The sequence below is a fragment of the Dendrobates tinctorius genome, unplaced genomic scaffold (assembly GCF_039654945.1).
Source record: "Dendrobates tinctorius isolate UK_male_01 unplaced genomic scaffold, ASM3965494v1 ptg000120l, whole genome shotgun sequence".
Classification (NCBI taxonomy): Eukaryota; Metazoa; Chordata; class Amphibia; order Anura; family Dendrobatidae; genus Dendrobates; species Dendrobates tinctorius.
Window position 1 is genome coordinate 9830001 of NW_027361788.1, and position 12675 is coordinate 9842675.

The 12675-nt window shown below is 46.8% G+C and overlaps 1 protein-coding gene across 3 annotated transcripts in view; it reads right to left on the reverse strand.

Annotated features, from left to right (window-relative positions):
- SCAI (suppressor of cancer cell invasion) overlaps window positions 1–12675 on the reverse strand; it is a 175882-nt gene that overhangs the window by 63777 nt on the left and 99430 nt on the right. For all 3 annotated transcript variants that reach the window (XR_012234999.1, XM_073590731.1, XM_073590732.1), the window contains exons 12-13: window positions 4682–4781; window positions 3536–3617 (exon numbers count right to left, since the gene is read on the reverse strand). Coding sequence is in view for 2 of the 3 variants with exons in the window: in XM_073590731.1 (XP_073446832.1) it covers window positions 3536–3617; window positions 4682–4781 (182 nt within the window). In the remaining variant the exon portion in view is untranslated. The remainder of the gene's footprint in view (window positions 1–3535; window positions 3618–4681; window positions 4782–12675) is intronic.

The window sequence follows — 12675 nt, forward strand, 5'->3', positions numbered from 1 at the left end:
TAAAAGATACTTTATTAACAATTCATTTATAAATTGAGAAAAAAAAAAATCAAAAAATAGGCACAAAAAATGCTGATCAGTATTTTTTAAAAAATCCAGCTTAATCATAAATATATACAATAAATCACAATGCCAGGTGAGGGATGAACACTCTATTTGACCGTATAGGGCCCTATAACTTTCCCCTACCTGACAGAGGAGGTTGGCACCCTCTTGGAACGCAAATGGCGCCCCTGATCCATGGCGGCTCAACAGAAAAAGGGTGAAAGCAGTAGCCGGAAAATAATTACTTATTGGGAAAAATGTGCATGGAGGAAAAAATATTAAACTATACTGCTGGTCCCTATTTAAAGATAACCGTGCCTAACAGCAGAGCTGTTTCACCCCAAGTTGTTCTGGTGCCCCCAGCTCCACGTAGGCTATCCCTTGCTGACCCTCTACAATGATTCCAGGTCTTTTAAATAAGGGGGTATATATAGGGACTATAAGCAGAACAGACAATTACCACCAAAAATCCTCCAAAAAATCAAGAGGTAATACATCACACAAATTTTATGCAGCAAACAATGGCAAATGATGATTTTAATTTCATGGGAGAACCGGACTCTTATCACTCATCCGAAATATACAGGTTCTGACCTCCTTCAAACACAGATACCAGCCATTTCAAAGGTCATTTACATAAATCATCATCATTTCTGCTCCCATAAAAAATAGGCTATTAACACCGTTCATATTGCTCGCATTCCTCTATTGCACTATGCCCCAAGAAAGATCAGCAAAATATAAGTGTAAAAAACTCAGCTCATCACTGATCAGATCTCGCCTCGACGCGTTTCCCTCCTAGACCTTACTTATTAAACCTTAGAGGTACCTCATCCTCCTTCTTCCGTTTCCTGTTAAGCACCAAGGGAGCTCTACTGCGCCTGCGTTGATATTTCAGCGCGTCCCCAATATATCAATGCGCATGTCAAGACTAGAATAGAAGATTAACAAAAAATCAATACACCGCGTACGTCTGGCATAATTTAGCACAGGCGCAACAATGGAAGTGGAGACATGTATGGGGTGGTAACATTATGACCCCTTACCCCACTGTTTGAATTAAGTGAGGAGTTAACTATAAATGAGAGCTAGTTACTACACTCAGACACCTGCAACCAGGCGCAGCATTTGATCCTCTGAGGGAGCATATAATAGCATCATGGGCCTCCTAATAAACTCCTTGTCTAGGAGGGAAACGCGTCGAGGCGAGATCTTATCAGTGATGAGCTAAGTTTTTTACACTTATTTTTGGCTGATCTTTCTTGGGGCATAGTGCAATAGAGGAATGCGAGCAATATGAACGGTGTTAATAGCCTATTTTTTATGGGAGCAAAAATGATGATGATTTATGTAAATGACCTTTGAAATGGCTGGTATCTGTGTTTGAAGGAGGTCAGAACCTGTATATTTCGGATGAATGATAAGAGTCCGGTTCTCCCATGAAATTAAAATCATCATTTGCCATTGTTTGCTGCATAAAATTTGTGTGATGTATTACCTCTTGATTTTTTTGGAGGATTTTTGGTGGTAATAATTGTCTGTTCTCCTTATAGTCCCTATATACCCCCTTATTTAAAAGACCTGGTATCACTGTAGAGGGTCAGCAAGGGATAGCCTACGTGGAGCGGGGGGCACCAGAACAACTTAGTGTGAAACAGCTCTGCTGTTAGGCACGGTTATCTTTAAATAGGGACCAGCAGTATAGTTTAATATTTTTTCCTCCATGCACATTTTTCCCAAAAAGTATTTGTTTTTTCCGGCTACTGCTTTCACCCTTTTTCCTATTTATGGTGGTTTTTGGCATGAGGTACCTGTTTTTTGACTGATTTATTGAACCCAGCCATTTGCTGTTCCTGAATTTGGGTATTTTGCATATATAGAACTCAAAAGGGTGAGCAGGGACAGCTGCCGTGGAGCGTGGGCGCCATTTGCATTCCAAGAGGGTGCCAACCTCCGCTGTCAGGTAGGGGGAAGTTATAGGGCCCTATAGGGTCAAATAGAGTGTTCATCCCTCAAATGGCACTGTGATTTAATGTATATATTTATGATTAAGATGGATTTTTTGAAATACTGATCAGCATTTCTTGTGCCTATTTTTTGATTTTGTTCAACTTTTAAATGAATTGTTAATAAAGTATCTTTTAGTAATTATTTTTTTGTTCATGAGCTATCTGTCCATACGACCATAATAAGCAGTACACTCCATTAGACGTGGCCTTTATGGAAGAGTGTGCAGAAAAAAGCCTCAACTTACAAACAAAAAATGTAAGGTTCGTTTTGAATTTGGCAAAAGACATGTGGGAGACTCCCCTAAAGTATTGACGAAAATGCTGTTGTCACGAGGCCAAAATTGAACTTTTAGCCACCATGGTAAACGCTTTGTCTGGTGCCAAACCAACACCGCAACACCCCAAGAACAACATCACCACTGTGAAACATGGTGGTAGCAGTATCATGATGTGGGGATGTTTTTCTGCAGCAGGGACTGGGAGAATGTTCCGAGTGGAGGGGAAGATGGATGGTACAAAATACAGAGATATTATTGAGCCAAACCTGTTTAAGTCTATCAGTGATTTCATAGTATGATGGAGGTTCTCCTTCCAACAAGACAATGACCCAAAGCATACTGTTAAAGGAACACTCGAGTGGCACAAGGAGAAACATGCAAATGTTTTGGAGTGCCCTAGTAACACACTAGATCTTAATCAAATTGAGAATCTGTGGTCAGACTTGAAGATTGCTGTTCTCCAGAGGAAACCATCCAACATGAAGTAGTTGGAGCAGTTTTGACTTGAGGAATGGGCAAAAATCCCAGTCACAAGATGAGGAAAGCTCCGAGACTTGTCTAAAGTGAATTGTAAGTTGTAATTGCCGCAAAAGGAGGCTCTACAAAGTACTGACTTTAGGGGAGTGAATAGTTATGCACACTGAAGTTCAGTTATTTTGTCCTATTTGTGGTTTGCTTTACAAAAACAAAAAAAAAACAAAAAAAAAACCCCACATCTGTTCACATTTGTATGCATGTTCTTTACATGAACGGATTCAAACCCTCCCAAGGAAAAAAAAAGAAAGACAACATTTTTCATGTTTCTGCTACTTCACAACATGGAACTTCAAATGAAGATGAAAGGGGGTGGTGGGTGAATACTTTTGCAAACCACTTTGTGTGTTAAATATTGGTCCAAGAGCTACTCTGTCAGACTGAAAATCCTGCAAAAGAAGCAATAAAATCCAAAGATGTGCTACCAGCAGAGATGCTTACGGCATATCAAAAATGCACAACATGCCATAAATACATGATCTGCGCTGGTTCCAGTTTTTAAATAGAGACAATGCATGCAGCTTCTGACATTGTTGACAAGTTGCTGAATCTGCCAAATGTGTTATTAGTCCCATAAGGTTTCAATTAATATGTGTGAACACATCTGATCACAAAAAAAAAAAAAAAAAAAAGAAGAAAAAACATGAAAGTCAAATAACACAAAAATACCTTGTATGCCACGCTGTTCGAGGAATCCACAATAATAAATAAGGGTTTCCTGGTGTAAGGGTACAGATCCCCAGGATGAAGGCTAGAAGAAAAACAATTGGTTCAGTAACTTGTATGCCGGACCTTGGCGGATTAAGCTGGACAGTATGACAATAAATATGGTTAAGCCCCGGCATTTATGCGATGGAGGGCTAGTCGTGTGCCGCATCAGAATAAAGCGGTCCTAATTCACATTACACACCATTCGCAGGAGGATAATCCACAGCGGACAAGTCCCCCGATCAGACTATGATCAACAAGAGACATTATCGTTCTACGCCTCTGATCTATGACAAACAAGTGATCCCTTAGATTGTGCCGATGACATGTGCAGTCTTACCCGTTCTTTTATTTCTAGGCCATATTAGATCACGTGTGTGCAAGATATAATGACACCACCCCCACTCATAGTGATTGACAGTTCTTGTACAGGGGTAGGACTATATGCAGACCTGTCAATCAATGTGGGCACGGGGGAAGCAGGACTCTCAGGCTCTCTCCGTAACTCCTGAAAATTTAAGATTTCTACGACCTGGGAGTTAATATTTTTATACATTGGTATTTTGCTGTCAGGACTCTCAGAAGAAGCCTGTGAGTCCTGCTTTCCAGGCCCATACAGTGTGATTAACAGCTCTACCTACACACAAAAAACAGCTGTCAAAAACTGAGGGAAGCAGGACTATCAGGCTTTCTACACGAGTCCTGAAAGCATGGAAATACAACAATATTAAATTAAAATTTTATATATATATATATATATATATATATATATATATATATATATATATATATATATATATATATATATATATATATACACACACATACACACATACATACACACTCTGTGATTGCAACAAGTCATAAACTCCAACTGTTTCTGACCAGTGGCCCCTTGCTTGCAGGTCGCAATACAATCCCATTCACATACATTACGCTGCTAAATAGCATCAATCTTCAGCAGACATTGACCGTGCGACTTGTGTGGTGCCCATAGTCTGTGTATAGCCCCAGCCTTTTAGTCAAGGTACACTCAGTCACAACAATATAATAGCTGATACATAGGCACAAATGGCCAAGATGACAACTACGAGATTATCCCCTCACCAGTGCATTTCTTTGTAAGTCTGATTCCTCTTGTGTAAAGCGTCACCATTGACCACATCTCGATTACTGTTGGTTAGGACCCCTCCAAAATCGTAAGGACCTGCAATGATTTAGCAACAAAGCAGCTTCAGCTAGAAACCTCCCCATCCTTCGCATGCATCATGCAGACCACCCAGGCAGCTTGAAATGTCAGACTCCAGGGTCAAGGGTGCAGTCTGCCCATATACTATTTGCTATGGAGAAAATGAAAAACTTGTTTTTCGTTTGTTTAGTTTGGGAAACTTAAAAAAAAAATAAAAAAAAATAAATAAAAATTAATTGCATAAAAATGTACAGAAAGACTTGCACCCCTGAGCAAATGAATATGACAACCTGTGAACGCACAAAGCCATGTGACATTAGATTATTAGTTATTTTTTTAAAGAGTAAAATAAAATAGTACAAACATACGGTAATCAGTATATTTCCAAACCCCAACATACTGCCATAAAGAAATCCTAAGAGATCCATGCGGCATGTGAGGCTCTGTCTCACAACACACAATCGCCAACACTTGTCAAATACTCTAGCACTTGACAATAAGGAGTAATTTATTAAAAACAGCAAGTGTCTAGAATAGATCACCAGGGTTCCAGTTAGCTTAAAAAAGTTTTTTCCATCTTTGAGGACTTTATTTACAATTTTGCAGTTAGGGTAAGTGCACACTAAACTTTGTTCAGTGTTTTTTCTGCAGCAAAATCCAGCAAAATCTGATTTTTGGCAGGAAAGAAACTGCAGGAAAAAAAGCAGTTTTCCTTGGGTTTTTGCTGCAGTTTTGACATGCTAGATTTGTCTCTTGTGCATGCTTATAAAGTTTACAATTGAAAAAGAAGACTTATACCAGAGAATCAGGTTTTTGCACCAAAAAAAACTGCAAAGCTAGATACCTGCACTTGTTTTTTTCAACACCCATTGCTGAAAAAAAACGCTGAGAGAAGTGACATGCTCCATTGTGCAAAAAAAAAAAAAAAAACCCACAAAGCACAAAATCAAGATGTTAAGAAAAAAAAAAAAAAGTGTGTGCATGGGATTTCTGAAATGTCAGACTTTGCTGGTACCATAAAACGCAACTGAAAATTTACAAAAAATAACACTGCAAAAACACGTAGTGTGAACTTAGACTTTGTCTTTCATGGGCTTGGTTTTCCTGCTGCATATTCAACGTTTGTGATGATCAAACGTGCTGGGATGAGGTGGTTATCCGATTATGCTCAGGCGGTAACCGAGTGTCTTCGCTCTGCTCAAACACTATGTTTGACCGTTTGAGAGCCGTGAGACATGCAGGTGCGGTACTCAAACATAGTATTCAAGCACCCTGAAGACACTTCGCACCCAAGCATGCTTGGATAACGCCCAATCCCAGCACATCCGCTCATCACTATTCGACGAACATAGGGATTTAGTAACATTTTTGTCTGACTGCAAGAAAAGGAGATTTTTGTGTACTCACCGTATAATCTCTTCCTCTTAGCCTCTAATTGGGGGACACAGAACCATGGGTGTTATGCTGCTGTCCACTAGGAGGTGACACTATGCATAATCTGAAAAAGATTAACTATGGCTCCTCCTCTGCAGTATACACCCCTGGATAGCGCCAGCCTTCTCCAGTTTTGTGCAAAAGCATTAGGAGGAACATAACAAAAACAACATAACCATGCCTGTAAGGCGGCTACTATGTACGAGCTCAAAGAACAATATGAGAACTCAACCGTAAACAATGGCCCGTAAGGGCAACAGGGTGGGAGCTGTGTCCCCCAATTAGAGGCTAAGAGAAAGATTTTACGGTGAGTACACAAAAATCTCCTTAACTCTGTCGCCTCATTGTGGGACACAGAACCATGGGACGTCCCAAAGCAGTCCCTGGGTGGGAAGCAATGGACGAATATTGTGCTAGCAGGTCCCTAAACTTGGGGCACTGCCGCCTGCAGAACCCGTCTACCCAGGCTCGCATCCGCTGAGGACTGGGTATGAACGCTGTAGTGTTTCGTTAAACGTGTGTAGGCTAGTCCAAGTGGCCGCCTTACACACTTGTTGTGCCGAATGGCCCAGGAGGCCCCTACTGCCCGCGTACAGTGTGCCGAGATACCAGCCGGAAGAGGAGAATTGTTAAGTCGGTAAGCCTCTTGTATGGTGGACTTAATCCACCTGGCAAAGGTAGCTTTGGAAGCCGGCAGACCCTTGCGAACGCCTTCCGGAAGAAGGAAAAGGGAATCAGACTTCCGGAAGGGTGCAGTCCTAGACACGTATATACGCAATGCCCTGACGAGGTCAAGCGTGTGCAGATCCTTCTCCACTCTATGAACCGGGCAAAGGGATGGCAGTGAAATTTCCTCATTGAGGCGGAAGTTGGACACAACCTTCAGAAGGAAGGATGGTACTGTACGGAGAACCACCATGTCCTGGTGAAAGGCTAGGAAGGGCTGTCTGCAGGAGAGTGCTGACAATTCAGACACCCTGCGCAGCGAGGTGATTGCCACCAGAAAAACCACCTTCTGCGACAGAATGTGGAGTGGTACTTCCTTAAGGGGTTTAAAAGGTTGTGCCTGCAATGCTGTCAGGACCAGGTTGAGGTCCCACGTTTCCAGTGGACGTCTGTAGGGGGGAACTAATCGGGAAACTCCCTGGAGAAAGGTCCTTACTTGCGGCTTGTTAGCAATACGCCTTTGGAAAAAGCACTGAAAGTGCTGACACCTGGCTCTTAAGCGAGCCTAGGGATAGCCTGGCGTCCAGGCCCGATTGAAGAAAACCCAAGTACCTTCGGGAGGGAATAAGGGAGTGGGACCTGTCCGCGAGATTCGCACCAGGTAAAGAAAGCTCTCCAGGTACGGTAATAAATCTTGGCGGAGGCTGGCTTCCTTGCCCTGATCATGGTTGTAATGACATCCGGTGAGAGCCCTGCCTGGGTTAGAACCCAGGTTTCAAGGGCCACGCCGTCAAATTGAGAGCCCCCGAGCTCTGATTGTAGAACGGACCTTGTGACAGAAGGTCGTGACGGTCGGGGAGACGCCAGGGGGCGTCTGCTGTAAGTTGTACGATGTCTGCGTACCATGTACGTCTGGGCCAGTCCGGCGCGATCAGGATGGTTGGAACTCCCTCGTGTTTGATCTTCCTCACGACCCTGGAGATCAGGGGGAGGGGTGGAAAAAATGTACAGAAGCTGGAACTGGGTCCAGTCCTGAACCAGGGAATCCGCGCCAAGCGACCGCAGGTCACGTGTCCTGGCCATGAAGTTGGAGACCTTGGCATTGAGATGGGATGCCATTAGGTCTACGTCCGGGGTCCCCCAACGATGGCAGATCTGGTGAAAGGAGAGAGTACCGACCTAGTGTCTTCCGCCTAGTGGAGTATATGTGCCACTTCTCTCATCGCCTGTGGGTCCCGCCTTGGTGATTCACATATGCCACTGCTGTGGCATTGTCCGACTGTATCCTGATATGAGAGGCTGCCAGCAAGTGATGAAAGGCTCTCAGTGCCAGGAAGATGGCCCGAATTTCAAGGATATTGATGGGCAAGGTCGCTTCCACTGGTGACCACTTGCCTTGTGCCCTGTGATTTAGGTGCACCGCACCCCAACCTGTCAGGCTTGCATCGGTGGTCAGGACCTTCCATTGACCTGAGAGAAAGGATTTTCCCCTTGCAAGCGAAGTTGGCTTGAGCCACCAGTGTAGGGACCTCCTGGTTGACGATGTCAGTCGGAACTCCCTGTCGAGGGAGAAGGGATTCCTGTCCCAAGACTTGAGGATGGCTAGTTCAAGAGGCCGGAGGTGAAACTGGGCAAAATGATACCGCCTCCATCGCTGCTGCCATCATGAAGAGGACTCATGGCAAACCAGAGAGATCGGGGAGGATTGCGGAGGAGTATGCAAACTCCTAGACGGAGAGCCAGTGCCTTGTCCCTGGGAAGGAGCACCAGACCCCTGGAGGTGTCGAACAGCATCCCCAGGAAGGTCAGAGACTGACTCGGGGTAGTCGATGACACTTGTAAGTTGACTAACCAGCCCAGGTGACTCAGTGTCCATTGTGATTGAGACGCTGACCTCGCAGTCCTTGAAGATGGAAGCCTTGATGAGGTGGTCGTCCAGGTATGGAACGACTACAATGCCTCTGGAGTGTAGAACGTCCATGGTGGCTGCCATGATCTTGGTAAACATTCTGGGAACGGGAGAACCACAAACTGGTAGTGGTCCTGGTTGATCGCGAACCTGAGAAATCTTTGATGGGCGGGAGCAATTAGTATATGCAGGTATGCGTCTTGTTTGTCTATGGAGGCAATGATGGACCGAAGGGACTCGATGCGAAAGTGACAGACCCGTACATATTTTTGAGTTGTTTTAGGTCTAGTATGGGCCGGACGCTGCCTCCTTTCTTGGGGACTACGAATAGATTGGAGTAGAACCCTCGGAAGTGTTCGGCCGCGGGAACCGGTACTACGACTCCTGCTTGAAGGAGAGAGGAGACCGCTTGGTGGAAGGCACGAGCCTTGTCTGGTGGTTTTGGTGAAACAGAGAGGAAGAACTGGTTCGGTAGACTGGGAGTGAACTCTATCTTGTATCCGGAAGACACTATTTCCCTGACCCACCTGTCTTCTGTAATAAGCAGCCAGACATGCTGAAAGAGTAGAAGTCGTCCGCCTACTGGTGGGATGTCTTCCGGAGTTAGTGAGTCATGATGAGGCGAAATTCTGAGGTTTTCCTCCCTTGGGTTTCGCCTGGCCTGCTTTCGACTGCCAGGTCCTGTCCGGCCTTTGCGACGCCTGTGGGTTGTCCCTGCGTGAAGAGCGGTTACGATTTTGTGCTGGACGCGAGACGGACCAGCCCGAAGAACTCCGAAAGGATCGGAATTGTGTATGGTTACGCCGTTCAAACGTGCGTTTAGGTTTTAGTTGAGGGAGAGAGGTACTCTTACCCCCAGTGGCGTTGGATATCATTGTGTCCAACTTTTCACTGAAAAGCAGTCCACTGAGGTACGGGAGATGCGTGAGGGACTTCTTTGAGGCTGCATCCGCTTTCCATTCCCGCAGCCAGAGGATACGCCGAATTGTGATGGCGTTTGCTGCTATCCCCGCTACACCTCTTGCGGAATCCAGGGCTGCATGAAGCATGTAATCTGCTACTACTGCTATTTGAACCGCTTGGTCCGACAGCTCAGGATTTGAAGCTTGGAGGCCATCTTGCAATGTTCTGGCCCAAGCCAGAATGGCCTTGGCTGCCCAAACTGAAGCGAACGCGGGGGCCAGGGAGGCCCCTTCCGCTTCGAAAACTGAACGAGCCATGCTTTCTACCTGCCGGTCAGCTGCGTCCCTGAGGGTTGAGCTATCTGGCAGTGAGAGGAAGGTCTGTGCTGCTAGTCTACAGACTGGGGGGTCCACTTCGGGTGGATCTCTCCACTGCTTGGTGTCCTTTTGTGGGAAGGGGTACCTAGCCTCCAAATATTTGCGATTGGTGAATTTCTTCTCAGGCTGCGAAATCTGCTTAGTAAGGATCGCCTGAAATTCCAGGTGGTTAGAGAAGACCTTAGGTGGTTTCAGAACACCTAAAAAGCAAATCTTGTGTTCTGGGGCTTCCGGGATTGGATCGGAATGTCCAGCACCCGATGGATGGAAGAGATTATGTCCTCAACCAGTGCTGTATTGCTAGGGGGACAAGGGACCAGAGACCTCTCCGTTTCGTTGTCTGAGTCAGAGTCACAGATGCCTTCCGAATCCTGCGTATCGCTAAGGCATTCCCTGGTGGGCGAGCTAGGGCGGAGGTCTTCTGTTGTCGTGGGTCCCTGCAGAGATCTGCGTTGTCTGTCTCTGGTAGGGGACGGTCTAGGCGACCTGGAACTACGGTGTCTCTCCCTGGAGGGGGATGACCGTGTGCTATGGGATGACGCAGAGGAACGCGACGTGTGGGTGCACTTACGTCTGGGAGAGCCAGAAACGGCCTGTCCCTGAGCGGCGTTGTCCCTTTGCTAGGTAACGCTCATAGCCGAGACATGACCCTGCAGAGCCTGGAGTAATGTGGAGGTTAGGTTATCTATGGACTGCATCATAGACTGCGACATCAGGGTAGCCCATTCCGGCGTGGTAGCAGCCGCTGAAGCATTGGTAGGAGCCTCTTGGGGTTCTGACCCAGTATTCTGGATACAGTCCAGACAGTGGGGGTACGTGCTGCCACTGGGGAGAGTGGTTTTGCAGGCTGTGCAGAATGCATAAAAGCAGTCCTGCCTGGTTCTCTTGTACCTTGAGCCTGGCATAGTGCTCAGAGCGCGGAAGGGCTGGCTATGAGAGACCCCTACAGGGGTGGATATGCAGGGGAAACCTATAGGAGAGCCTTACAGGGAATCCGGATTCACAGCCGAGCACAAAAACCCGAGCTGTTGTGAGTTCATTTTCCCCTTCACTACTGAGGCCCGAGGAACTCCCTCTTCTGGTGAAGAAAGGTAGTGAGCCTGATTGTCAAACACCTGGGGCTGATGATGATGACTGGCTGAGAGGAGTTAATGACTGGATATAAGGCTGCCGACGCCCTTCTGGCCTGCGGGTGACTTCTCTGTGGACTTCTAGGAAACCAGTCTGATTCCAGCTCATCTAAAGCTAAGATTTCTGCTTTGCCTTTTTGCATTAGTGTTTTGTTTTACTTGCTTTTCTGGATTCTGCCATTCCCTGCTGGGGTGAGCTGAATCTCCTTTTGCCTGTTGCTCTGTCTTCAGAATATTCCTGAGTACTGACATAGCTTTTTTGAAGCCTAGCGTCTTCAGGGCCTTTTTACTGTCAGTTTGTTGGCTCTTATTTTCATAGGGTTTTTCACGGATTGCAGACAGAAGCCTTCCTGTCCTTTCCTATCTAAGCTAGCGTGGGCCCCATCTTTGCTCATTCTATCTTTGTCTGTGTTTTGTTCTTTCTTCTTGCTTCACCGTCATTATAAGTGGGGGGCTGCCTTTTACTTTGGGGTCTGCTCTGGGGCAGTTTAGATTTCCCTTTCTGTCTTTAGGCTATGTAGTCCTCCGGCTGTGATCGAGGGGCCTAGGGCATCGTAGGAGCCCCCCACGGCTACTGCTAGTTGTGTTGATAGGTTCAGGGGTCTGCAATCCGATAGCTGCCAACTTCTCTGGTTTTCTGGACTTAGCTAGCATTACTATTTTTGCCTCCTACGGTGACTCAATCATAACACCGAGCTGTGATCTTACCCCACCAGTGTGCCCCTAGGTCCAGCGCCGAAAATCCACCGTCCTGTGCCCCCCGGGAGACTGGCTGGTGATGCTTGCTGACGGAGAAGGGGGCGGAGAGCTGAGAAAGAGCGTGCAGAGATGTGTAAAAACGCGGCCTTTCTGCCTCGATTCGCCCTATGACACTGTGGAGTCATTTGTCATCCGGGGGGCGGGCAGGAGGCGGCGACCTCAGCTAAGCCGAAGCCGCGGCCTAAATTAGACACCTATGCCCAGAAAGGGCTCCAGGCCGGCACGGTAGTCCGGAAGGGGTCGGATTTTAACCGGACCCCCTGGACTGAAAGGCAGGCTAGCGGTGGGGCCACAATCGGAAGCGGGGCCCTGTGATGGGTACCCCTGAGGCGCTATAGAACTGATGCTGCCTCAGAGACAGGGGCGCAGGGAGCCCTGTGTCTGTATGTGCTATGACTGCCCACACTCCCCCGGCCCCGATAGGAGTCCGCAGCTGGCTGGGGTCCCTGGATGCTGTGCAGATTGCCATGGTACAGACCCTACCTGAGGCGTCTCAACCTAATACCCCCAGAGGGGAATTAGGGAGGATGCTGCTGTCACCATCAGGGGGCTTCCTCCTCGCCTCGACCTCAACGCAAGACCAAAAGGAATTGGGGAAGGAGGGGGGGGTCTCAACTTCTAACCAGCACCCGCAGGACTGGGGAAGGAGCTACATGGGGAACCGCCATCTCAACTTAAACTGGGCACCCCATAATAGGGGGCCGAGGAAGGAGCCATGCCGGGAGTCTCACAGG